The sequence below is a fragment of the Phacochoerus africanus genome, chromosome X, assembly GCF_016906955.1.
Source record: "Phacochoerus africanus isolate WHEZ1 chromosome X, ROS_Pafr_v1, whole genome shotgun sequence".
NCBI lineage: Eukaryota > Metazoa > Chordata > Mammalia > Artiodactyla > Suidae > Phacochoerus > Phacochoerus africanus.
Window position 1 is genome coordinate 45,371,907 of NC_062560.1, and position 26,210 is coordinate 45,398,116.

Here is a 26,210-nt window from a genome sequence, read left to right on the forward strand (position 1 = left end):
AGCAGCCACAGGACGCTAATAAAGATGGCTTGGGGGAGTTCCCATCGTGGCTCAGCAGTTAATGAATCTAACTAACATCCATAAGGATGCAGGTTCGATCCCTGGCCTCGTTCAGTGGGTTAAGGATCTGGCATTGACTTGAGCTGTGGTGCAGGTCACAGACGCGGCTCGGATCTTATTTAGCTGTGTCTGTGGTGTAGGCCAGCAGCTACAGCTCTGATTGGACCCCTAGCCTGGGAACCTCCATATGCTGTGGGTGCAGCCCTAAAAAAGCAAAAAAAAAAAAAGAAAAAAAGAAAAAAGAAAAAGAACGTGGGTACAGTTGGAGCTATCAAACGGAACATTGAGGTGGGGTTGGGGCCGTTACCTGGAGAGTGGTTTTGGATGGTAGGGTTGGAGAAAATTGGAAGATGTTTTGTGACTGTAGCTGCATGTACAGTCATTCCTTAGTATCCGTGGGGGAGATTTGTTCCAGGATGCTTCCATGCACAAATACCAAAATTGGAGGATGCTCACGTCCTTTCATAAAATGGCAGAGTACACTCAGGCCTCCCTGTACCTGGATATGGGACCAGTGGATATGGAGGTTGACTCTAATTTAAGACAAGGTTGGGTATAGCTGTCATTGAAGAATGTTTTGGACTTAAAGTTTAGGGGCTGCAGCTGTGGGACCAAGCAAGGGAAGGCAATTAAGGGGTATTTAGGGGCCAAGGTGGAGGTTCTTGGAAGGGAAATTTGGGGGTGCGGTTTGTAATTGTTGGAGAGTAGTCTGGGGTTAGAGATGGGTATCACTTTATTTATTTATTTATTTATTTATTTATTTATTTATTTATTTATTTATTTATTTAATTTTAGCGCTGAAGCATATAGACGTTCCCAGGCTAGGAGTCGAATTGGAGCTACAGCTGCAGGCCTATGCCACAGCTCACAGCCACAGCAACTTGGGATCTGAACCTCATCTGCCACCTACACCAGAGCTCACAGCAACACCAGATCCCTGACCCACTGAGCAAGACCAGGGATCGAATCCACAGCTTCATGGCTACTAGTCGGATTCGTTTCTGCTGTTCCATAATGGGAACTCCGAATTGGGTATCATTGTAAGGTCCCTTTGGGGATATTCTTGGGAGCTAGAGGGCAGTTTGAGGGTAAATTAGGGTCTGTTGGAAGGAGGTTTGGGGGTTAAGGCGACGACCTAGTTGGGTAGTTGTGAGGATCAGTTGCACGGTTTGGGGGAGTTCCCTTTGTGGCTCAGTGGTTAATGGACCCGACTGGAGTTTCCATGTGGCTGAGCAGGGTAAAGATCTGGTGTTATTACTGCAGTGGCTTGGGTCACTGCTATGGCTCCGGTTCGATCCCCGGGCTGGGAACTTCCACATGCCACGGGTGCAGCCAAAAAATATATAAATAAACAAAGTAAAAGGAACAAACTGCTGATAAGTGCTACAACTGACTGAACCTCAGAAACATTATTCTAAGGGGATCCTATCATGGCTCAGTGGAAATGAATCTGACTAGAATCTGTGCGGATGCAGGTTCGATCCCTGGCCATGCTGAGTGGGTTGAGGGTTCCAGTATTGCCGTGAGCTGTGGTGTAGGTTGCAAACCAGGCTTGGATCTGGCGTTGCTGTGGCTGTGGTGAAGAGCAGCAGCTACAGCTCCGATTTTGCCCCTAGCCTGGGAATCTCCATGTGCCGCGAGTGCAGCCCTAAAAAGACAAAAGGTAAAAAAAAATAAATTATTCTAAGAGAAAGAAGCCAAATACCAACAATGCACATACTACATTTACATGAAATGTCTAGAAAAGGCAAATCTTTAGAGCCAGAAGTTTTGTTTTGTTTTGGGTTTTGTTTTTTTTGTTTTTTTTTTTTTGTCTTTTTGCCATTTCTTGGGCTGCTCCCGTGGAATATGGAGGTTCCCAGGCTATGGGTCGAATCGGAGCTGTAGCCGCCGACCTACACCACAGCCACAGCCATGCGGGATCTGAGCCGCATCTGCAACCTACACCACAGCTCACGGCAACCCCGGATCCTTAACCCACTGAGCAAGGCCAGGGATCAAACCTGCAACCTCATGGGTCCTAGTCGGATTCGTTAACCACTGAGCCATAACGGGAACTCCATTAGAGACAGAAATTAGATTAGTGGTTGTTTGGGACTAGGAATGGGAACAGGGATTAGATGTATTTGGGCATGAGGGATCTTATAGGGATGATGAAAATGCTCTCAAACTGCATGATGGTGATTATCATATACTTTGGATAATTGAATTGCATGATTAATATCGATGACTTTTACGGTATGTAAATTGTACCTCAATGAAGTTGTTTGAAGAAAAGATCACTGGAGGATGCTTTGTAATATATTAGTCACCGAAGGAGTTCCATTGTGGCTCAGCTGGTTTAGAACCTGACTAGTATCCATGAGGATGCGGGCTCAATCCCTGGCCTCACTCAGTGGGTTAATGATCTTGCGTTGCTGTGGCTGTGGTGCAGGCTGGCAGCTGCAGCTCCAATTTGACCCTCAGCCTGGGAACCACCATATACCGCAGGTGTAGCCCTAAAAAGAAAAAAAAAAATTGGAGTAAAAAAAAAATAGAGTCACCGAAGAATGATTTGGAGTGTAGGTAAGAGTCATTGGAGGGGTTGAGGGACACATCTGGGGCCAGTGGAGTATGATCTGGCGGCTCAGTAGGGTAACTACAGAAAGAAAGTTAGTGGTTATTTGGAGGTGCTGTTGAGGACTGTTGGAGAGTGCTTTGGGGTTGGAGTTTGGATCAGTGGAAGGTAGTTTAGAGATGGAGAAGGTGTTGGAGGGTAGTTTGAAATGCTTTCGGAGGATCTCACCCTGAGTTTTGGGAGTATATGGGATTGTGATAGGGGCTGTTGGAAGGTACTTTTGCAGGCTATGGGATTGGTCAGTGGAAAGTTTGGTGGGGGAAGATTCATGGAACATGGTTTGGAGATAGAGCAGATGACTGCTGGAATTGATTTGAGGTGCGGGAAGGGGCCATGCCAAAGGTAGTCGAGAAAATTTGGGTGCTGTTGGGTGATCTTTAGTGCCATTGGGGACCAATAGAGTATGGATTGGAAGGTACATGGAAAGTGGTTTAGGGTCAATGGAGGGCATTTGGGGTGCATATTGGGGGTAGATCCAGGGTGATTTGGAAGTTCTCTTTATTTTTTTATGATTTAAAAAAATATTTTTTGGAGTTCCCATCATGGCACAATGGAAACGAATCCGACTAGGAACCATGAGGTTGCGGGTTCAATCCCTGGCCTTGCTCAGTGGGTTAAGGATCCTGTGTTGCCGTGAGCTCTGGTGTAGGTCGCAGACGCAGCTCGGATCTGGTGTTGCTGTGGCTGTGGCGAAGGCCAGTGGCTACAGCTCCAATTAGACCCCTAGCCGCAGGTGCGGCCCTAAAAATATATATATATATAAAATATCTTGGCCATCCCCTGGGCATATGGAGTTCCCAGGCCAGAGATCAGAGCCCAGCCGAAGGTGCCGACCTAGGCCACAGCCAAATACATGTACACCACAGCAGAGGCAATGCTGGATCCTTTAATTTACTGTGGGGGGCGGGTAGGGACTGAATCTGAGTCCCGGCGCTGCAGATATTGCTGATCTGTTGGGCCACAGCAGGAACTCCTGGAAGTATTCTTTAGAGGTTACTGGTTTCAGGGCTGATTGTAGATGGCTTGGGGGAACAACTTGGGGGTAGCGGAAGATGGCTTATTCGTGTCAGCTCGAGCGTCCAAGAAGGCCGATTGAGGGGCTCCTGCTTGGAATCAATGGACGATAGTTTGGGGATACAATTTGGGAGATGATGGAATGTGGTCGGGGGAATTTAGAGGTGTGGCGGCGGCCGATAGAAGGCAATTTGAGATCCTGCTTGGGTGTTCCCTGCAGGGTGTCTCGGGGTGAGGGGCGCTAATCTGATCACCGAGGGGGGGCGTGGCTTCGGGAGGGGGACTGCTCCACAGCCCTCGAGAAAGCCTGTGCGCACGCGCTCGGAGCTGGTTCGCTCCTGGCGCTCCCAGGGCAGGGAAAATCGAAGACCCGAACTGGCGCCTGCGCACTTGGTCTCCGCCGCTGCTGTGGTCTCGCGCCCCGCCCCCCGTCTCCCCCCCACCCCCCGCCCCTTCAGGCTCGCGCTGGGCGGCGGAGGTGGCGGTGCTGCCCGGAGCTGACTGACCCGAATTGAAGGCGGGGGGCCGGGGTCCACCGCCCGCAGCCGAGCGGGTGCTCCTCTCCCACCCTTCCCGCGCCCCCCGTCTGGCCCCCACGGCTAACAGGGCTAACAGTCGCGCGGCTGAACGCGGCCCACAGACAGGGCGCGGAAGGGGAGTAGGCACGAGCCCGGGGACGAGCTGGGGGTCAGCGAGGGACGGGCGCGCCCACCACCCCTCCCGGCCTTCACCGACCCCGCCTGCGCCGCGGGGCTAAGACCCTTGGTGAGTAACGCCCGCCTGGGGTTGGAAGGGAGGAGACTGGGCGGGGTGAAGGCCCGGAAACACCGACCGGGGACGTACCTGCGCGCGCACTCCCGACCTCTGACCCCCGTGGTCCGCCTCTCGACCTGTGGCTTACCTGGCTACATCTTTTTTTTTTTAAACCTCGAACCCTGGCCAAGACTGGCCGCAGGACCTCTGTCTGCGGTCGAACCATATTCTGGCCTGGTGTGAGCCTCAATTCCTGTTTGTCCCCCTAAATCCAGCCTTGATCCCAAACCCCATCCAGTTCTATTCTCAGGATCCTTGGCCTGAGCCCACATCCTTGCCTGACCGTGTCACATCTCTAAAGCTTATTTTGCCTTGTCAGGATCACCCCAGTTTCTGTCCTGATGCTTGACCTACCTGTTCCCTAAACTCTTGTCCAGTCCCTGAACCCCTTCCAATCATTTCCTGTCCCCCTAACTTCAGTCTGTTCCAGGTCTGTCCTGATGCCTTCTGGTCTCTGACGTCTGTACTTTCTCCCCACCCTGTACCATCCTCCTGGTTCCCCTCCTGACTCGTGAACTTCAACCTGGCTCACCACCTTTAGACCGTCCCTCTTGTCTCCTGCTGTGCCCCTGCCCCCAAACCAAACCTATGCTGTTTTCCCTTGTCTTCTCTTGGCCCATCGCTGCCCTTATTCCTTTTTTTTTTTTTTTGCTTTTTAGAGCCGCACCCACAGCATATGGAGGTTCCCAGGCCAGGGGTCGAATCAGAGCTACAGCTGCCAGCCTACACCACAGCCCCAGCAACGCCAGATCCCAGCCGCGTCTGCGACCTACACCACAGCTCACGGCTACACCGGATCGTTAACCCACTGAGCAAGGCCAGGGATCGAACCCGCAACCTCATGGTTCCTAGTCGGATTTGTTTCCCCTTTGCCACAACGGGAACGCCTATCCTTATTCTGACCCAATCTTTTCCTATTCCTTCTCTCTCTCCTGAACCTGCCGTTTTCTTTGTCCTCTTCTTTGACTGCTGTCTTGGCCTGTCCCCTGTCATGTGTTCTGACTTGTCTCCTACTGTCCCCTACTTGTTCCTTGGTTCTTGTCCTGACTTCACTCCATCCCTTCCCCTGGCCAGTGTCCTGGCTCATGCTCTGTCTTGCCTCTTGTCCTCCACCCTGCAATGACTCTGATTCTATTTTGTCCCCTATCCTCCTTCCTGTCTTGTCCCTTCATCCTGTCCCAACCCCAGGCCCCTGTTCTACCTCTTATTCATGTCCCATCCACACTGTTTAGATCTCCCTCTCTCGTAATACCTACTTTCCATCTCCTCTAAGCCCAGAAGGATGGGGGTCCCATTATACCCTGCCCTTGAACTTGACGGTTCTACTGTTGCCATTATCTCTGAAATTCATCCCAAATGCTTCTCAGCATGAGCAAGAGCAGTCCGACTTGTGGGCCCTGTGCAGCTGAGGGAGTTTTCACATGTGATTCCCCCCACCCCCCACTCAGTGATCTCATGCAGAGCCTGCATTTCTCCCGCCTCAGGAGTGCCTGGAGCTGTTCCCAAGCCCCCCACCCTCCCCAAGTGTGAGAGAACGCCCTAAATTATTCACTGACTCTCTGGGAGTCTGTGAGGTTCAGGTCGTATTTCCAGCCTTCCTTGCTAGGTCGGGGGCTGCCCCATGAAGGGGTGGAGGACTTGGGGGGGCGTTATGTATGAGTCTTCCTGGGTCATATTTCCCCCATCTCCTGGTCTTGATCTTAGGGGCAATGAGCTCTGCTTTCCTGGCCTGAAAAAAGTCCATTCTGGGCCAGAGGCTTCAGCTGGCTAGGGGTAGGATGGGGGTAGGAGCTTATCATCCTTCTCTCAGCAGTAAGCAATACAAATCTTGATGCTCAGTCCCCTCCAAGCAGGTCTGGGGTGGCGGAGGGAGGCGGTCACGGGTAGAATCAGGCCCATCCAATAGTGACAGTAATAACAAACAAGAGGAGTTCCCGTCATGGCTCAGCAGAAATGAATCTGACTAGGATCCATGAGGACACAAGTTCGATCCCTGATCTTGCTCAGTGAGTTAAGGATCCGGTGTTGCCATGAGCTGTGGTGGAGGTCGTAGACATGGCTTGGATCTGATGTTGCTGTGTCCGTGGCATAGTCCAGCGGCTACAGCTCCCATGCAACCCCTAGCCTGGGAACCTCCGTATGCCATGGGTGTGGCCCTAAAAAACAAAAAAGAAAAAAAAAAGAGAGAGAGAGAGAAAGTAATAACAAACAAGAAAAATCCACAGTTCTTTCACTGTCTGAATCTCCTTGACTTTGAGGACAGACAGGGAGACGCTGAATAGTGAGGAGGTAATATATCTTTCAATTACATTTTGTTCCCGTATTTCTCATAGAGAAGAGTGAGAGTTTGAATAATGAGAGATCAGAGCTGTCTCATTTATCCGAAACATTAATCCCAACCTATTAATAACCATGCAAGCCTCCCTCACTGTCCCAGTCTATTTGCTACCCAAGTTCTGAGAGGGAGAGCCTTCCACTGGTTCAGGCAGTGGGAGATACTAAGTTATCTGAAGGTATTTTGGTTTTGCATCTTACGGAGTTCAGATAATGAGGGATAATGGCTCTAACTTAAAAATGTATTCAAATCTATTCATTTGCCTGTGCTCCAGTGGCAATAATTGAAATAGCAAGGGTACTTCCTTAGGTATATTTGGTTCGTGTGTTTTGCCTGACGAGAAGCTCAGAGAGTGAGGGATGCCAGTCCTATCTCAAAAGTGTATCTAGGAGTTCCCGCTGTGGCTCAGTGGGTTAAGAACCCAATTGCAGTGGCTCCGGTCGCAGTGGAGGCTGCCGGTTTGATCCCCAGCCTGGAGCAGTAGGTTAAAGGATCTGGCATTGCCACAGCTGCAGCTCGGATTCAATCCCTGGCTGGGGAACTTCCATGTGCCACGGATGCGGCCATAAAAAAAAAGTATCCAAATCCATTCAGTTCCTGTTTTTGGGTAGTGAGAGTTTGGACAATTTTTCTGAATATGTGTGGCTCCTGCATTTTTGATGCTGAGTGGGGAGAGGTTAGATAGTGAAGGAAAATAGCTCTGTTTCAAATATGTCTGGTTTAGGGAGAGTTCTTTATCTAGACAGCAAGTAGGAAGGATTTTTTGATTGTTTTTGTCTTTTTAGGGCCAACCCGTGGCAAGTGGAGGTTCCCAGGCTAGGGGTCAAATCGGAGTTGTGGCTGCCTGCCCATGTCACAGCCACAGCCACGCGGGATCTGAGCTGCATCTGCGACCTACACCACAGCTCCCGGCAGCGCCGGATCCTTAACCTACTGAGCGAGGCCAGGGATCAAACCCTTGTCCTCATGGATACTAGTTAGATTCATTTCCACTGAGCCACGATGGACATGCCCAAGTAGGAAGGGTTTTGAGGCTGTGGTATACCAACTCTGTCTTGAAAACGTGTGTGTGTGTGTGTGTGTGTATTTGATTCCTGAGTTTGGACTGGGAGGAATACTTGTGATAATGTATGACAGCCAATACATATTGAGCACTTAACCATGGGCCAGGCACTGTCCTAAGCAAGCTTTAAATGTCTTAGGTCATGTCATGCTCACAGTTCCCCTGTGAGGTATATGCTGCTGTCATCACCACCATTTTATATGTATGCGTATGTGTGTATACACACACACACACACACACACACACACACATTTGGCCACACCCACAGCCTTCAGAAGTTCCCTGGGCCAGGGCTCAAACCTGCACCACAGCAGTAACCAGAGCCACAGCAGTGACACTGCGAGGTCCTTAATCCACTGAACCCCCAGGGAACTCCACCTCCATTTTATAGCCGAGGACATTGAAGCACAGAGAGGCTGAGTGACCTGTCCAAGCAGTCACACAGCCCATGAGTCGCAGAGCTGGCTTCCATCCCAGACCCCCCCAGTTGCTAGCCCTGCATGATGCCACAGGAGGCTCAGGTCCCTGCTGGGCTGAGGCTTAGAGGTGGTTGTCTTCCAGGCTGTGCAAAGTTGCGGGCCAGGGCAGTGGCGTGTGTGGGTGACTCTGGCCCCGCCTGTCTGCCTAGCCCGAGAGGCCCAATTACCTGCTCTTCCCTTCTTACTCGGTCACCAGCCCAGCTCGGCCGGAGTTTATTATTGTCGTTGTTAACAGTCGTTAATGACGTGGCATGAGTTCCCTTGCCGTTTGAAATGTCTTCCAAAGTCACTTTGGCATCCGTTACTTTCTTTAGCACCGTTTACCAGTTTACAGATGAGGAAACCGAAGCCTTGCAACTCGGTGTGTGTTGCCGGGGCCCGATACCCTTGTCCCTCTGGGCTCTGATTTTAGAAGCATCCCGCTTGCTCCCCAGCCTCCTTGCTGTCTCTGAAGAGGTGGCAGCGGGCCGGGGCTGAGAGGACACGCCCCCATCCTCCCCCAGCTGCCCACCTTGGGGCTGCTGCCTCCACCAGCCCCAGGCAGTGAAGGGAGGGAGAAGCCGGGAGATGAAAGGGGCCTTTGTGTCCCAGGCCGGAAATCTCACACCTAGGAAGAAAGGTGGGCCAGTGGCGGGAGGCCTTCTGGAGCACAGTACACTGGGGCGTTGCTGATTCAGAGCTAGTTCCCGGGCTTGGCCCACCTGCCAAGAGGGGAGGGAGCTTTCCTCACTCTGCTCTTTCACATCTCGGCAGGGAGGGCAGCGTGGGCTGCTTTCAGGCCCTGGGTTGGGCTTGGGCTCTGAGGTCACAGAGCAGATGGTCCCAGATGGAGCTCAGGATGTGTGTGGTGTGCGCTGGGGGCAGGCCCAAAGCCCATGTGCTGTGGGGGGAGCGGTACATTGGAGAGACTCAGCGGCCGCTGTTGCCTTGACCCCTGGGCAGAAATACCCGCCCCCCGTGCGCCGGGAGGTGGGGGGAAGGCTGGGAGAGGCCCCCCCCCCCCCCCGCCTGGATGTGAAGCATGAACCCTGTGTCCTGCTCCTCCTCCCTTGCAGGAGTTGCCTCTGTCAGCCTGCAGCCCAGGACCCAGCCTCCCGCCTAACCCCCACCCCCCGAGTTCTGATTCTGCCTGCTCTCATGCCTCTGTGATCAGAATCGGGCCTCCTCGGCACCTCTGCGGGCCCCAGCTTTCACCTCTACAAGCTGGCTATGAGGAGCCGGGTCTGTGCCATCCTGCCAGGTTGGTAGGGGTCAGGAGGGGTTAAACCACCAGGGTGTTTCTTCCATTTGCTGGGATGCTTTCTTCTGGAGCTGCAGAAGGTGGTAGGGTCTTGAGTCACAGTCTCTCCTTGGCAAAGTTGACCTCATCTGTCCCAACTTGGGCAGCGGTTAGCCTCCTTCCTGCCTTGCCCTGGGAGGAAAGGGTAGGGGCTCAGGGCTGCGATGAATGCTGCCCAGAGACACACACCCATGCATGCCCAAGGCCTCCCCTGTGCCGAGTGACTCCCCTGACCCCCATCCCTCAGCTCCCAGATAGTACCCTTGGGTGGGCAGGGTTTGATCTGGGTGCTTGGGCAGAGCCAGAGGCAGCCGCCGTTCCCACGACCTTTTTAGCCCTCCTTCCTCAGCCTTCTGCTAGGTGGCGGGGCGGCGGGGGAGAGGTCCAGGCTCTCTTTTTGGCCGTGCTGGACACACTGAGGGAACCTGGCCCCAAGACAGCCCCTCAGGGTGGCCCGAGCCCTGGTGTCAGGCAGGCAAGGGTTAAAAGGTATGGGCTGGTCCGTCCTTGGCCAGGTAGGCTGGGCCATTGCCTAGTGGGAGGCGGCCTAGGCATCCGCCACTGGCGCTCCCTAGCTTACTGCCACTACCAGCTGGAGCAGGGCCTGGTCGAGACAACTGGGGTGTTTGAAGGTACCTGAGGCCACTCCACAGCACCAGTCTGGTATTGGTGAGCACCTGGGAACGGTGGGCCCAGGGGCGAGGAGTTGGGGGAGAAGGACAGGGAGAGGGGTACTGCGGGAGGGAGCCAGGTCTGGGCCAGAGGCACAGCGAGGAAGGAGGGCCGAGTAGAGGGGCGAAGCCCAGGATGCCCAATCTCCTTTCCCGGCACAAAGCCGATTCCTTGCGGCCAGAAGTGGACGAGGAAAAGAGATGGGGGAGGATGGGAGCCAGTGTCCCCCTTCTTCTACCCCCCTCCCCGCTTCCTCTCCCCCTTCCTCCCCTGCAGGAGTAACCTCTGCCCTCCTTCAACCCAGGGCCCAGCCCCCTAGGAAAGGCCAGACTGGGCTCTTGGGAAACTACTTCCCACTTCCTGGCACCTGCCGCCCCCCTGCCCCGCCCTGCCCCCCGTCTGTTCCACTAGAACAGGGGCAAGGAATGGGCCTCTAGGGCAATGTGGGGAACAGTCCCAGACATCGGGAGTTTGTATTTGCTCCGAAGGTGGCCGGATGTGGAAGTGGGGGTCCCACTGAGGTGTCGGGGTGCCACCCAATGAGGTGTCTTGGTTGTAAACAGTCATTACAGCCAGGAATTTCTTTTCGGCAGTGGTGTCAGAAGGGCAGACCTGAAAAACCTGCTGGGCCCGCCTCTGGGTGTGTGGGGGGGTGCCCTCTGCAGCTCTCCTGCCACAGCCCATCCTAGGTCGGGGACACGGGGTCACCAGTGGGGAGACCCAGGGGCCGGTGTGGGGGTGTATTGGGGAGGGGACTGCTGGGATCCCCCTTCACACCATCTTTGGGTGGGGCCCGGGCAGCCCCAGGCCCCTAGGCAAATGTGCAGAGGGCAGGTGAGTGGAGGGAGAGGCTTGGGAGCGGGTGTGGGGGTGTGGGGGTGTGGGGCGTTGACCCTGTGTCTAGCTTGCCCCATGACCCCATGACTCAGGCTCTAGCTATGTCCCCGAGGTCAGGCTGACAGGGTGGAGTCGGAGTTCCTGTCTGGACCCCATGTGGATCCTGCCAGCTCCCAGGGAATGAAGGCTCGAGGCAGCCCAGTGTGGCGGGGGACCAGTGGGGTCCTGGTGAACGGGCCCATTGGGGAGGAGTCGAGGTTCCTGATGGGGTGAAGGAAGGTATAGGAGAGCCTTGGGAGAGTTCCTCAAACTCAAATAGGGGCTGGGGAAGAAAGAACCCCAGGAATCTGGGGGCCGAAGAGGCTAAGCTGGGACCTGATGGAAACCCCACCACGGCAGGCGATGTCAGACCTTGGAGGGTGGGGGGCGTGTGAGCGCTTCTGCAGAGCACACGCTACTGCATGGACGCGCAAAAAGGCTTGAGGGAGAGACTCCGCCCCTGATGTTGAGGAGAGGGAACCCCTCCTTTGTAGGAGGGGCACAGACCCCCATGGGGTGGGTGGGAGGACTGCTGGCACCCTATTAGCAGCTGGGCCCCGTTTCCCAGTGTTTATGTGGGGGAGGGGCTTGAACTCATGCCTCCGTGGCTGCCTAGGTCTTCTCCCCACCTGGCCACCATGTCCTGACAAGCTGGGGATTTCGAGGTAGGTGGGGATGGGACCTCTGTGGCCTCACAAGGTCCTCCCAATCTCCTCCCAATCTCCTGCCACCGAGGTCAGGCCAGGTGGTGGGAGGTGATGTCACCTGGCTCCCCAGCTGGGGACTGAGCAGGCTCTGGGAGGAGGGAGGGAGCAAACTCCAGAGGAAGGGATGAGGGCAGGGCTGGCGGCCAGCCAAGGCAGGCTCCATGGTCAGTCCTGGCGTCTTGGGGCAGAAAAGGAGGCAGGAGGCTTGTTATCTGCCACTGTGGACTTTGCCGCTCCCAGCCCCGGCAGGGTGACTTCCTTATGCTGGGAGCAGGACTGGCTGGGGTGCGGGGTGGGGCTGGAGGTGTCCTACGGCCAAGTGAACACTCTTCCTGCCACACCAGGGCCACAGGATGGAGTTAGGACAAGTGGAGACCCACAGACCACAGCCAGTCTTTTATTCACTCAGCAGACATTCACTGAGCACTTGCTGTATGCACAGAAGTGTTCTGAGTGCCAGAGGTACTGATGAAAAAAGGGCAGGCAGAGTTCCCTTGCGGCGCAGCAGGTTAAGGATCCGGCATTATCACTGCAGAGGCTCAGGTCGCTGCTGTGGCACAGGTTCCATCCCTGGCCTGGGAACTGCTGCATGCCAGGGGCGTGGCCAAAGGGGGAAAAAAAAAGGACAGAGGGGTTTTCTGTCCTCATAAAAGTACGAGGGAGGCACAGTCTTGTTGGACAGCAGCTGTGAGGGGACATAATGTGGGAGCCCACCTCTGGAAGTGACATCGAAGCCTCAGAATGTAAGAGAGCGCCAGGGGCTGGCGTGGCGAGAGACGCAAAGAGCCCTCTGGACGGCAGCGCAGCCCGCACAGAGACCTGGAGGGCCTGATAGGCTGGGAGCTGATGAGAAACTGGCGGGGTTCGGCCCCTCTCATGAGGAAGGGTGCTGGACTGGCGGGGTCCATCCTCAGGCGTGCACAGGTCATTTCATCTCTCTGTGTCTTACTCTCTTCATCTCTAAAATAGGGGTGACAGTCGTCCCGGAGCTGCCATCCCGGGGAGGTCATAGAAGAGTCAGTGTGGCGTAGAAGGTAACTGTTCCAGGCACCCAGGTGCTCAGTAAAGGCCCCCTGTTGTTACAGTTGTTTGACTCTGTACCATTAATTCTCCCTTCCCAGGCAGGACTCCTGACTGCAGCCCATGGGCCTCTGAAGAGGCGTTGTAAGTCCGCCCAGCTCCCCACTTGCTGTTTTCCCACTCAATGGGAAGGGAACCAAGGTACCAGGGCCTTGACATTGACCCAGATTCTGCGAGGGCAGGCTGGGCCAGGCAGGCGGGTGGGTTAGGTGTACCCCTTCTTCCCAGCTGGGGTGCCAGGCCCTGGGTCAGGGTGGAGGCTGGGGACACACGCAGCATGTGCTTCTTTCATGGCTCCCATGCATCACTGCCAGGCCTTGTCCAGCCATCAGCCACGGCCTCTTGACGGCACCAGGATGGAAGTCAAAGGTCAGCTGATCAGCTCTCCCACCTTCAATGCCTCAGGTCGGTGTCCGTGCCCCCTCCTGCTGCCTCCTCCCCTGCTCCGAGTCCCCACTTGCCTGCTTGGGGAGGGTTGGTCCCTGGCCCCACAGCTGCTCCAGGATGCCCTGGTTGCCCCCCCACCCCGACCTTTGCGCCCTCTGTATCCAGCTGCCCTGTTTGGAGAGGCCGCGCCCCAAGTGAAGTCAGAGCGTCTGCGGGGGCTGCTCGACCGGCAGCGGGCCCTGCAGGAGGCTCTGAGCCTGAAACTTCAGGAGCTACGGAAAGTGTGTCTCCAGGAGGCGGTGAGAGCCTGACCCTATGGTGTGGGGAGAGGGGGTAAGGAGTCAGGGCCAGGTAGGCAGACAGAGGTGGCGAGCCGCTTGGCTGAGCTGCAGATTCCCCAAAACTCAGCCTAGGTGTCTTAGAATCAATAAACTGTGGTAATAGTTTACCACCAATCCCCTGTCAACAACTTGAAATCAAAAACACCTAAAAACAAAAACAAAAAAAACCCCCTAAGTTATTTCCAAAACATGGCACTAAAACCTGACCTGAACTGACAGGGGGTGATTTTTTTTTTTCTTTTTTAGGGCCACACCTGCGGCATATGGAGGTTCCCAGGCTAGGGGTCTAATTGGAGCTACAGCTGCCAGCCTACACCACAGCCACAGCAACACCAGATCCGAGCTGTGCCAGCGACCTACACCACAGCTCATGGCAATGCGGGATCCTTAACCCACTGAGCGAGGCCAGGGATCAAACCTGCAACCTCATGGTTCCCAGTTGGATTCGTTTCTGCTGCGCCACGACGGGAACTCCTGACATGGGGTGATTTATAGTTTCAGTTTACCCTTCTTTTTTTTTTTTTCTCCCTTTTTTGGCCACCCCCAACGGCATATGGAATTCCTGGGCCAGGGATCAAATCCGAGCTGCCGTCGTGGCCTAAGTCACAGCCACAGCAACAGCAGGATCCTTAATCCACTGTGCTGGGCTGTGGATCGAACCTGCGTCCCGGTGCTCCCAAGATGCCGCCAATCCCATTGCTCCACAGCGGGAACTCCTAATTTACCCCTCTGGCTGTGAATGTCCCTACAGTTTGCCAGAAATAATAAAGCAATTCAGGACATGCAGCCCAGGCCCTGAAGGGAGTGTCATATAATATGCAGTATACAGATGGTGTCACCTTTATACAGAGACATTCTGGATTCCAAAGCAGGTCTCCCTGCCTCCCGTGCCCACCACCCCAGGGGTTTGGGCCACTGAGGTTGCTGAGCATCTCTGCCACGTACCCATCTGCTGGAGAACTGGGAGGCTCTTCTTCCTCCCAGAAATAACCAGCATGGTTGTTGAGCCGGGCTGGGCGCCTGGTAGGACTTCTGGAGCTTCAGGGGTCACCACTGCTTTGCCACATCCCCCCAACTAACCCTTGGTAGTCTCTGGCTCCTGCCCCCACCCAGGAGCTGACTGGCCAGCTACCCCCTGAGTGCCCATTGGAGCCTGGTGAACGGCCCCAGCTGGTCCGCCGGCGGCCTCCTGCAGCCCGAGCCTACCCCCCGCCGCCGCACCCCAACCCAGCACAGCACTCCTTGTGCCCTGCCGAGGTGAGCAGATGGGCCTGCAGAGCGAGACGTGTTGGGGGGGTGAGGGGGGTGGGGGGGAGGTGGGACAGGAGCCCAGAGGAAGCAGAGACAGGGTTGCTTGTGTCCAGGAGAGGCTAAGTAAGGTGAGAAGGGAAGGAGCCTGAGGGAGGTGGGTTCCAGGTCTGAGAGAGGATGCTGGCCCCTACTCACCTCCAGGAAGATGAAGGAGAGGCCCAGCCCTACTCAACACTGGCCCTGCCCGCCCCCTCCAGGGGGAATGGGCCGCCCCCAGCAAGAGCAGGCCCCGCCCCCAGCATTTCAGGGGGCTGGCCGGGGAGGGGGGGGGGCCTGCTCTGCCACTGCCTGGTCCCTGTGCTTGGCCATTTGCAACATTTGGTCCCATCCCATCCTCTCGGGTGGGCCCTGCAGGAGCTGGCGCTTGAGGCCCTGGAGCGTGAGGTGTCAGTGCAGCAGCAGATTGCCGCCGCTGCCCGCCGCCTGGCCTTGGCCCCCGAGCTGAGCACTGAGCAGCGCCGGCGCCGGCGCCAGGTGCAGGCAGATGCTCTGCGGAGGCTGCATGAGCTAGAGGAGCAGCTTGGGGATGTCCGGGCCCGCATGGGCCTCCCGGGGCTCCAGCCACCCCAGCCCCTGCCACTCTCCAGTGGGGCAGTTATCACCGCCCAGGGAGTCTGCCTGGGCACGCGCCTCGCCCAGCTCAGCCAAGGTGAGCATGGCCCTGTCATCCCACTGGTGAAAGTGGAAGGGTGGGCCTTGGCTTAGGGACGTGATAGGGGTGGAGTGGGTGAGCGGCCAGGGCAAAGTGGGAGGAAGGCCGAACTTCAGGGACCCTCCCAATGAGACGAATTGTGGTAAACTGACTCCCGGGCAAGGCTCTGGCAATCAGGCAATCGGCAATCGGGAACAGGCATCAGGATGGCGAGGGACCAAGCCTCTGGGGTCTTGGATTTAGTGGAAAGTGGATTTCTGGGAAGCATGCAGGGCGGGGAGGAGACTGTCCCGCGGGGTAGGGCAGGGCGCCCAGGCCTTGCATTGACAGGCCCGGGCCTCCCCTTCTCACCTGCAGAGGAGGTAGTTCTGCACTCGGAGAGCAGCTCCCTCTCAGAGTCTGGGGCCAGCCACGATAATGGTAAGGACCCCTCTCCCCCAAATCCGCCCCTCCATTGATGCTTAGTCCCTGCCCTCCCTCTTTGGCTCCGCCTTAGCCATGCCCCACCCTCCCCTTCCCGGAGCGCCCCCATCTTCTTCGCTTTACCTCGCCTTCCCCACCAGCTCCAGTTCCCGCCTCATCCCTTAGCTCCTCCTCAGCCCGTCCTCCCCTCCCCAGCCCCTGCCCTTCGCTTTGCCCAAACCCCCGGGCACCCTCCCATTGAGTTCTCCCTTCCACTCAGAGGAGCCCCGCGGCTGCTTCCCTCTGGCTGAGCGCCCGTCGCCACCCAAGGCCTGGGACCAGCTGCGGGCAGTATCTGGGGGCAGCCCTGAGCGGCGAACCCCGTGGAAACCACCGCCGTCGGATCTTTATGGGGATCTGAAGAGCCGGCGCAACTCGGTGGCCAGCCCCACCAGGTGAGCCAGGAGTGGGGTCTGAGCCTGGGCTGGCAGGATGGCCTGCTGGTGAGGGCACGGCCTCTAACTTGGACCCCGACCTGGGGCCGCTTGTCTCTGTCTAGCCCTACACGCTCGCTGCCCAGGAGTGCCTCCAGTTTTGAGGGGCGAAGTGTGCCTGCCACCCCTGTCCTCACCCGGGGCGCAGGCCCCCAGCTTTGCAAGTAAGTGGGCTCTTCCGGCGAGTTTGAGGATCAGAGGAGGGAACTAACTGGTAGTTCTAACTGGGGGTGCTGGGGAGAGCTTTATGCAAGGGCATGGGACATGAAACCCTGGGCTTTGAATCTGTCAGTTTTATTCTTTCTGATGTATGAAAAAGGTAGGGTGTATAAAAAAGAAAGAATTTTATTTTCGTTTCAGAACTTTTGTACATAATACACCCTATTGCATGATAAAGAAGTACAGGTAAAATTTCTTAGACCATAATATCACATTATAATTTATTTATTTATTTATTTATTTATTTATTTATTTACTTTTGTCTTTTTGCCTTTTCTAGGGCTGACATGCGGCATATGGAGGTTCCCAGGCTAGGGGTCAAATCGGAGCTGTAGCCGCCAGCCTACACCAGAGCCACAGCCACGCCGGATCCGAGCTGCATCTGCAACCTACACCACAGCTCACGGCAACGCCGGATCGTTAACCCACTGAGCAAGGGCAGGGATTGAACCCGCAACCTCATGCATGGTTCCTAGTTGGATACGTTAACCACTGAGCCTCGACAGGAACTCCACAAATAATTTTTTTAATTGACAAAAAAAAAAGAAAAGAAAGGCTGGGCTTTGACAGGTGACTAGGAGCTGTCTTGGTGGAGAAGCGGGTGGGGATTGGGGGCACAAGCACCAGCATTTGAGCATGGGCTTTTCTGTGCATTTGGGGCACGTCATTTCCCTTCTCTGAATCTTTTGTCTCCGCATTTGTGAAGTGGGCATAATAATATCTGCCCGTGGAAGATGCCGTAGAGTAAATAAGTCCTGCTTAACACATACTGTGTACCTACCATCTGCTAGGAATCAGTGTTTTATTTATTTATTTATTTTTGTATTTTTCTGCCTTTTCTAGGGCTGCTCCCATGGCATATGGAGGTTCCCAGGCTAGGGGTCGAATCGGAGCTGTGGCCACCGGCCTACGCCAGAGGCACAGCCACGCGGGATCTGAGCCGCATCTGTGACCCACACCACAGCTCACGGCAATGCCGGATCCTTCACCCACTGAGCAAGGCCAGGGGTTGAACCCGAAACCTTATGGTTCCTAGTCGGATTCGTTAACCACTGAGCCATGACGGGAACTCCAGGAATCAGTGCTTTACTTGTTAGCAAACCCATTTAATTGTTGCAACATCCCTGTGAGGTAGGTGCTATTATTGCCATTTTCTTTCTTTCTTTCTTTTTTTTTTTTTTGTCTTTTTAGCTATTTCTTGGGCCGCTCCCGCGGCATATGGAGGTTCCCAGGCTAGGGGTCCAATCGGAGCTGCAGCCACCGGCCTACACCAGAGCCACAGCAACGCGGGATCCGAGCCGCGTCTGCAACCTACACCACAGCTCACGGCAATGCCAGATCGTTAACCCACTGAGCAAGGCCAGGGATCGAACCTGCAACCTCATGGTACCTAGTCGGATTTGTTAACCACTGCGCCACGACGGGAACTCCTATTATTGCCATTTTCGAGATGAGGAAACTGAGACACAGAGAGGTTAAGGAACTTGTTAGTAAACTGAAGACATGGTATTTGGACCCAGGCAGGAGTCCATATGCTTTTAACCTCTGTACTCTACTGCTTCTTGAACAAATGCATTCTTTTTTTTTTTTTTTACTTTTTAGGGCTGCACCCGTGGCATATGGAGGTTCCCAGGCTACGGGTCCAATCGGAGCTAAGCTGCCAGCCTACACCACAGCCACAGCAATGCCAGGTCCGAGCTGCATCTTCGACCTACACCACAGCTCACAGCAACCCCGGATCTTTAACCCACTGAGCGAGGCCAGGGATCGAACCCACAACCCCATGGTTCCTACTTGGGTTTGTTTCCACTGCGCCATGACGGGAACTCCGAACAAATGCATACTTAAAGTGCCTGCTTTATCCAGGCTGTGAACAAAACCAAGTTCTCATCCTTGTGGCGCTTGCATGCTATGAATGGTGGCTGTTGGGACGATAGTTTGGGGGTGGTTCATGCACATGTTGGGACAGATAATTCAGGAAGGGTCTTGAATTCCTGGCCTAAGGTTTAGGACCTCATCCTAGAGGAGGCGGGGAGCCCTGAGAAGCCCCTTAAGCAGGGAATGAGGGGTCAGATGTGTAGAAAGAGCCCTCTACCCTGCACCCCCTGCCTCAGCCCTGCACACACTTTCATCTCCAGAGCTAACAGTCCCAAGCACCCCCATACATTTTCAGCCCCTCTGCCCCCCAGTCCGGGGCAGATCCTCTGCCGCCCTTTAAATGCCCCCACCTGACACCTTTATACACACACTTTTGAATCCATCTGGGGCCCTTTTTGAGGGTGTGGAAGTGAAGGCTCGGGGGTGGGGGGCCAGTAGGAGTTCCTGTCGTGGCACAGCGGAAATGAATCCAACTAGGAACTATGAGGTCACGGGTTCTATCCTTGGCTTCGCTCAGTGGGTTAAGGATCTGCCATTGCTGTGAGCTGTGGTGTAGGTCGCAGATGTGGCTCGGCTCCTGCATTGCTGTGGCTGTGGCGTAGGCTGGCAGCTTAGCTCCAATTGGACCCCTAGCCTGGGAACCTCCATATGCCATGGGTGTGGCCCTAAAAAGCAAAAGAAAAAATTTTTTTAATTAAAAAAAAGAGAGGGAGTTCCCGTCGTGGTGCAGTGGTTAACGAATCTGACTAGGAACCATGAGGTTGAGGGTTCAATCCCTGGCCTCGCTCAGTGGGTTAAAGATCCAGCGTTGCCGTGAGCTGTGGTGTAGGTCGCAGACGCGGCTCGGATCCTGCGTTGTTGTGGCTCTGGTGTAGGCTGGCAACTACAGCTCCGATTCGACCCCTAGCCTGGGAACCTCCATATGCCGCAGGAGCGGCCCAAGAAATGGCAAAAAGGCCAAAAAAAAAAAAAGAGAGAGAGAGGCGGGGTAGGGAGGGCACGCATCCCATCTGCCTGTCATTTCTGACCCTTCTCCCATCACCGCCCCTTGTGCCCCCAGACCCGAAGGCCTGCATTCTCGCCAGTGGTCCGGCAGCCAGGACTCCCAGATGGGCTTCCCCCGGGCAGACCCTGTCTCCGACCGCGCCTCCCTCTTCGCAGCTCGAACCCGCCGCAGCAATAGCTCTGAGGCCCTGCTGGTGGACCGGGCAGCTGGTGCGGGAGCTGGCTCCCCTCCTGCGCCTCTGGTTCCCCCTGCCGCCGGTCCCCCGGTCTGCAAGAGCAGTGAGGTGCTGTATGAGCGCCCCCAACCAACCCCGGCCTTCTCCTCTCGCACCGCTGGTCCCCCAGACCCTCCTCGGGCTGCCCGGCCCAGCTCGGCTGCCCCCGCCTCCCGTGGGGCTCCCCGGCTCCCACCCGTGTGTGGGGACTTCCTGTTGGACTATTCCCTGGACCGGGGTCTGCCCCGTGGTGGCGGCGGCGGGACAGGCTGGGGGGAGCTGCTGCCTGCAGCCGAGGTCCCAGGACCCCTCTCCCGCCGGGATGGGCTCCTCGCCATGCTCCCCGGCCCACCGCCTGTGTACGCAGCTGACGGCAGCAGCCCCCTCCTCCGCAGCAAGGACCCCCACGGCCGTGCCCCCCGCGCCAAGCCCTGTGGCCTGCCCCTGGAGGCCACCGAGGGGCCAGAGGTGCATCCCAACCCTCTGCTGTGGATGCCCCCACCTGCCCGCATCCCCCCAGCTGGCGAGCGCAGCGGTCACAAGAACCTTGCCCTGGAGGGGCTGCGGGACTGGTACATCCGGAACTCGGGACTGGCCTCGGGGCCCCAGCGCCGGCCTGGGCTCCCCCACATGGGCCCACAGCACCCGTCCTTCCTCCATGCCCGCTGCTATGAGGTGGGCCAGGCGCTGTATGGGGCCCCCAGCCAGGCGCCGCTCCCGCACTCGAGGAGTTTCACGGCGCCCCCTGTCTCCGGCAGGTACGGGGGGTGCTTTTACTGATGGGTAGGGGGTCTCTTGAGGCAGGTAGCCAGAGGGTCCAGGCTAGGGAGCAGCTTGTCCCGGTAGTGAGTGACACGGCCCTGGGGAGAACTGGCCGCGGCCCTCTCCCCGGGCTCACTGGGTCCTGCCCGACCTGCATTAGTCCGCGGGGTCTCGGCCAAGGGGTGTGTTGGGCCTTGGTAGCAGCAGTTCTTCACCAGGCGATATGGGAATGTGAAGGTCTGAACTACCAGTGCATGTCAGCTGCAAGTGAGCCTTGGCATCAGGGTGCTGGGAGGAAGGGACGTCCCGTGCCCTCGCCTTTCTCTTCTCTTTTCGCCGTGCCCCACGCTTACGAGCCTTAAAGATGCTGTCCTGTGCCTGCCTCCACCTCTTTAACGAGCCTCTTTTCCTCTCTCTTTCTGTGTCTTGTCCGTCTTTTCCTCTGTCCTCTGTCTTCCCACCCTGTCCTCTGGATTCCTGCTACCCCTCCTAAAGATACTACGCGGACTTCCTGTACCCCCCGGAGCTGAGCGCTCGTTTAAGTGACCTGACGCTAGAGGGGGAGCCGTCCTCCGGTTCCGACCCCCAGACCCCGGGGACACTGGTCTGACCCTTTCCGATATGCCCCTTATCGGCCCGGGCATGACTCCAGTCTGGGGAGCACCCAGCGGAACTCGCTGAGCCCTGGGGTGTGGCTGCGCTTGGTCCTGGGGCGGGGGGCACCAACCCGATCTCCCGAGGCCCCCGGCTCCCCGTGGGCCCCCAAAGGTGTCTGACACCCTGCTTCTGCTCTCACGCTGTGCTGGGGACTGGGGGCCCTGAGCTGGCTGGAAAGAGGGCGGCTGATGTAATGGGGCCTCCACGCCCCTTCCTCCATTCCTGTTTACAGTCGTGATTTAGGTATTCACCGTCTTCCCCCCAACACTAGCCGTTTTATAAAAAGGGAAACTGTGATCTCGTCCTGGTTGGGTCCCTTCCTGTCCCTGTGCCCAACCTGTGTCCCGTTCAGGAACCCCCCCTCCCCAAAACAGACCATAGAGGGTCTCAGGGCCTGGCTTGGGGCAGCCAGGAGACTCCAGTGTGAACAGAACTCCCTGCCCATCCCCCCCCCGCCCCCACCAGGGCCGTTTTCCTTGGGGAGGTGGGCTCTCTGCCCACGTCTGGAAGGACTAAAGTCTGGGTGGAGGACTTGGGTTCATTTCCCCTCCCCACCCCCAGGGTTCCTGTCTGCCTGTCTGTGCCCGCTGCCTCTGCCCACAGGGTGAAATGGCCCAGCCTTTGGTGGCAGCCTCTGCCCCAACTCTTCCCCAGTCAGGAGGCTCCGCGGGAGGGTCCAAAGGGCAGAGCCACTGGGCGTGTTGTGTCCTGGGATGCTGCGGTGGTGGAACCTGGCATCTGGTAGATGCCAGTGAAGTCCTCAGGTGACGTCTGGCCACGGCTACGTCACGTCTTCCTTGGCTTTCCTTCCATCCACCACTTTTTAAACAAATCCACACAAGCTGTGTTTTCTATGATACCTGTCTGTGACTTTCCGGAGCTGGGGGCTCCCCTACCCCCTTTACCTGGTGTTAAACTTTTCTTTTTGTACCAATGGATCTGGGCCCAAGACACTACCCACACTGGAAGGGGATTTCTATAATAAATGTGTAAACTGAACCCATGCATTGCTTCCCTATCTGCCTTGCCTTGGGGGCCCACATCTTTAGCTGAGACCAGATAATGCGTTTTTACAAGAAAAAAGAGATAGGCATGTGGCATCATGGAAACAGCCTATGATAATGTCATCCACTTTGGTTTTACTTGCTTTAAGATGTGGGGCAACTTCTTGGCCCGTCTGGGCTCAGATGCCTAGCCAGCTCTGAACAGGAGCCCTCAGTAAGGGAGTTCCCTTCGTGGCTCAGTGATTAATGAACCCCACTAGGATCTGTGAGGATCGTGGGTTCGATCCCTGGTCCTGCTCAGTGGGTTAAGGATCTGGTGTTGCCGTGAGCTGTGGTGTAGGTCGCAGATGCGGCTCAGATCCCTCGTTGCTGTGGCTGTGGTGTAGGCCAGCAGCTGTAGCTCTGAGTGGACCCCTGGCCTGGAAACTTCCATATGCCACGGGTGCGACCCTAAAATAGAAAAAAAAAAAAAAAAACCCTTAGTAATACAAATGAAGACAACGAACACTGTACCCTTAACTCCCATGTGTGTTCATGCCACTCTAGAGGCAACAGGTTCAGGAAAGCAACTGAGAGCTCACCCCTTCAGTCCACATATTTGACAGAGACCCAGTCAGAAAGTCTGTAGCTGAATTGAAAAGCAGGTCACTGCTGGCCACTGAAATGCACAGACTTTACCCGGGAGGCCCAAATTGGCTTGAGCAATGCAACAGCCTTTATTGTTGCAGCAACACTGATATAGATGCCCCATTCCTGGTCAGGGCTACTCCCACCCCACCCCTTGGTCCTCACCACTGTGGAACTTGGAGTTGGAGGGGGGGCAGTGGTGAGTGGCAGGATCCCTAAGCAGAGCTGGAGGGAGGCAAGTGGGACTGGTGAATGTTGGGGTCACCTGGGATCAAGGGTTCATGGGGTCAGGATACCTGAATCCTCCATCCAGATGGAGGCTGGGAACACTTGGATCCTGGGTTCAAGATTTGAGAAGGCCTTGGTCCCAGTCCCCAGCTTTGGGGCTGGGCATGGGAGACAGGTGAGGTCTCAGACTGGGGTTAGGGCAGTGTCTCTGGGCCCAGGGTTTGAGGTTGGCCACGGATGCCCTGGTCTCCAAGCCCCAGTTTGGGGCTAGGTATGGGTGTCTCTGGGTCCCAAGTTCGAGGCTAGGAAGACTCTGGTTTCCTAAAATGGGGGGGTTGGGTACGAGGGAATATCCCAGTTTGGGATGCAGGCGGAAAGGTTGCAGTTGTCCTGGTTTTTGAGCTGGATAGGGACTCCTATCTTATGGGCTGGGAAAGGGCTCCGGGTCTTGGGTACAGGCCGGGGTGCGGTGGCATTATCCGCGTCTTGGGTGCAGATCCCAGGCCCCTAGGATCCAGCCTCCTGTTCTTGTCCCAGCGCCTCCAGTAGCAGCCCCATTGGCGTCCGCTTGAGACCAATGCTCTCAATCTTGTTCTCAATCTTGTTCTTGAGGTTGCGTAGACGCAGTGACGCGTGCACCAGGATCACTGTGGGCAACGTCGAGGAGTGGAGTCAGTGGGCGGGGACATCAGTCTTTAGCGAACGGGGACGGGGGGTGGGGGGGCAGAGGATGGGAAGTGGAGCACGGGCAGACCAGTGCAGCAGTCAGGGGCCAGGACGCCTCTGAACCCTGAGAGTGTGGCGGAGGAAGGCTCTTCGCAACCGGGGCGCGGCCAGCCGGGAAGGGTGCACGACAGTGGGGACGTGGCCGGTAGGAGGCACTTCCTACCGACGGGGACGCCCAGAGAGGCGGTAGTAAGAGGGGCGTTCCCAGGGAGGGGAGCAAAGCCGGGGAAGACGCTGGGTTGAGGAGGTGTGGCCTTGCCCGACGGACGGCCGGGCCCCCTCTCCGCCCAGGAACCGGGGTAGGGCGGGCCTGGCGCCCGTTCGCGAGCGCTGGCCGCTTTCCCGGCTGGCTATCTCAGGGGCTATCTCAGGGTAGTGGAGACTCACGAAGCACGGGCCCGGCGATGCTGAGCAGGAAGGTGCAAGCGCCGCCCGCGGCCCAGAGAACCAGGAGGCTGACGGCAAGCACTGCGATCAGGCAGGCGGCTGGGTGGCTGCGACGGCAGCGGCGCACGGCTGCGCGAGTCTCAGCCGCCCACACCAGCATGCCGAGGGCCACGGCCACCACGAGCGCGCTCAAGAGGGTGTGCAGAGGCCGCACGTACCTGCGGGGACAATGGAACTAAGCTAGCCGGGCAGGCAGCGAGAGGGCCGCCCGGCCTCTGAGCCTCCCAGACCACCGTCCACCCGATCCCAGGCCCCAAGCGCTTTGGTCCACCCGCGATCCCACCTCCTGCCCCAACCTTCCAGCCGGGCAAATACCCCTGCCAGCCCCATCTTCGACAGGTCCACCGCCCTGGGCTCTCCTATGGGCTCTCATTTCTTTCTTGTCAATCCTACAGTCCCATCTTCCTGAAATCTCCTGCTTCCAGCCTTTCCATCGGGCTCCCAGCCTTTTTCTGCTCTTTCCTGCCGACCCTACCCCACCCACAGGACCCACTCCAACCCCCCCCCCATCCCAACCTGCTCCCAAACCCACCCTTTGCAAAGGCCCAGCCCTTGCAGTCCTCTTCCAGGCCTTCCCCTTTTCCCTTTCCCCAGGCCCAGAGTCCTTCCTCCCCTCGAAATCCCCCCTCCAGATTCCAATTTCCCTATAGATTCCTCCTTCCATCATTGCTAGAACCCCTTCAAGGCTTTCGGTCCCACTCTTAAATTCCAGTCGTGCCCAAGTCTCACCTCCGGGTTCTCCACCCCCCACCCTGGTCTCAGGCCTGCCATCCCTGGGTCGTCCTTGGCTCAAGTCCCCCAAGAGGTACCTGCTTCTGGAGAGTCCCAGGAGCCAGGCTCCTCTCCACGCCCATATCCTCCACAAGTCCCCCCTTCGGCTTGACCACATCCCTGTCCCTGTCTCTGCCCTACGTCCTCCAGGGCCACCTTAATCGGGGCCCCATCACCCCTCAGGCAGTCATATCTCATTTTCAGGCCCTCCTTATCTTCAGGTCCATCCCCTAGCCCAGTTTCCCTTTCAGTTCCACACTTTCTCTATCCTTCCCAGGTCTTTCCCCCAGACCCTCCATCCCCGTCGGGCTTCCCTCAGCTGGGCTCTATCCCTCCCCAGTCCCTTCTTATAACCAGCTTCTATTTCTTTCAAGTCCCCCCCTCCCATGACCCTTAGGCTTTCCATCTCTACTGAATTCGCCCCTTCAAGGTCTTGCAGCCCCCTCAAAATCCCGCGGGTCCACCCTCCATGCCCAGCGGGCGTCCTCGGCCAACCGGAGTCTCCCTCCCTCCTCCTTCCTCCCTCACCCAGCCAGAGCGAGACCGAGGCCGAAGCAGACAAGGTAGTTGGTTTGGTAGTAGAGGAGGTTGTTGATGACGCGGTGGCACCATCGCTGCGGGTCGCAAGGATCCGGGGCCGCCAGACGTGCCGACCCCAGAACGAAGTCGTCCAGGGCGCGTAGCGGTGGCAGCCGAACCTCCGACATCCTGCCAGTCGATGCAGCTGGACCAGCGGAGCGGTCGGACTACAACACCCGTTCCACCCCGCGCCACCGCGAGGCACACCGGGAAATGGAGTCTGGACCCGGCAGCCGCTACCCTGGCGACCTAGTTGACTGCGCAGGTGCGGCAATGCACGTGACCGGAAATGCAAACACGCCGGAACTGCAGGGAAGCAGGGGCCGCCGGGAAATCAAGTCTCCGCCGAGGGCGAGGCGTTCCCATCCACCCCCAGGTGGGGGCGCCACGGGGACGGTTCTGGCGGCTCAGGCATTAGAGGACAGGCAGAGACTGGCGGAAGGACCTGAGTAGGATCCCACTTCCATCCCGTCAGGGTCCGGTCCTTTCCAAGAAACTGCAGGGCCTTTT

At 56.8% G+C, this 26,210-nt stretch overlaps 2 protein-coding genes across 9 annotated transcripts; one reads left to right on the plus strand and one right to left on the minus strand.

Moving 5' to 3' along the window:
- The first annotated feature begins 4,142 nt into the window (after positions 1–4,142).
- Positions 4,143–22,317, plus strand: CCDC120 (coiled-coil domain containing 120). Of its 8 annotated transcripts, none has more exons than XM_047764865.1 (13): positions 4,143–4,456; positions 9,437–9,621; positions 12,885–12,949; positions 13,037–13,136; positions 13,310–13,400; positions 13,548–13,681; positions 14,837–14,980; positions 15,389–15,683; positions 16,044–16,106; positions 16,369–16,543; positions 16,648–16,746; positions 16,943–16,987; positions 19,740–22,317. In XM_047764865.1, exons 5-13 carry the CDS (start codon positions 13,352–13,354, stop codon positions 20,677–20,679), a joined length of 1,944 nt encoding a protein of 647 aa, XP_047620821.1. In that variant the 5' UTR covers positions 4,143–4,456; positions 9,437–9,621; positions 12,885–12,949; positions 13,037–13,136; positions 13,310–13,351; the 3' UTR covers positions 20,680–22,317. The 8 variants fall into 8 exon arrangements, with proteins under 8 accessions (XP_047620821.1, XP_047620826.1, XP_047620825.1 ...); XM_047764870.1 differs by having other exon boundaries at positions 13,310–13,364; XM_047764869.1 differs by having other exon boundaries at positions 13,037–13,079.
- Positions 22,318–23,014: 697 nt separating this feature from the next.
- PRAF2 (PRA1 domain family member 2) lies at positions 23,015–26,154 on the minus strand. The gene is made up of 3 exons (XM_047764902.1): positions 25,650–26,154; positions 24,291–24,508; positions 23,015–23,824 (listed from the first exon to the last, which is right to left on the minus strand). Exons 1-3 carry the CDS (start codon positions 25,826–25,828, stop codon positions 23,685–23,687), a joined length of 537 nt encoding a protein of 178 aa, XP_047620858.1. The 5' UTR covers positions 25,829–26,154; the 3' UTR covers positions 23,015–23,684.
- Positions 26,155–26,210: the final 56 nt, after the last annotated feature.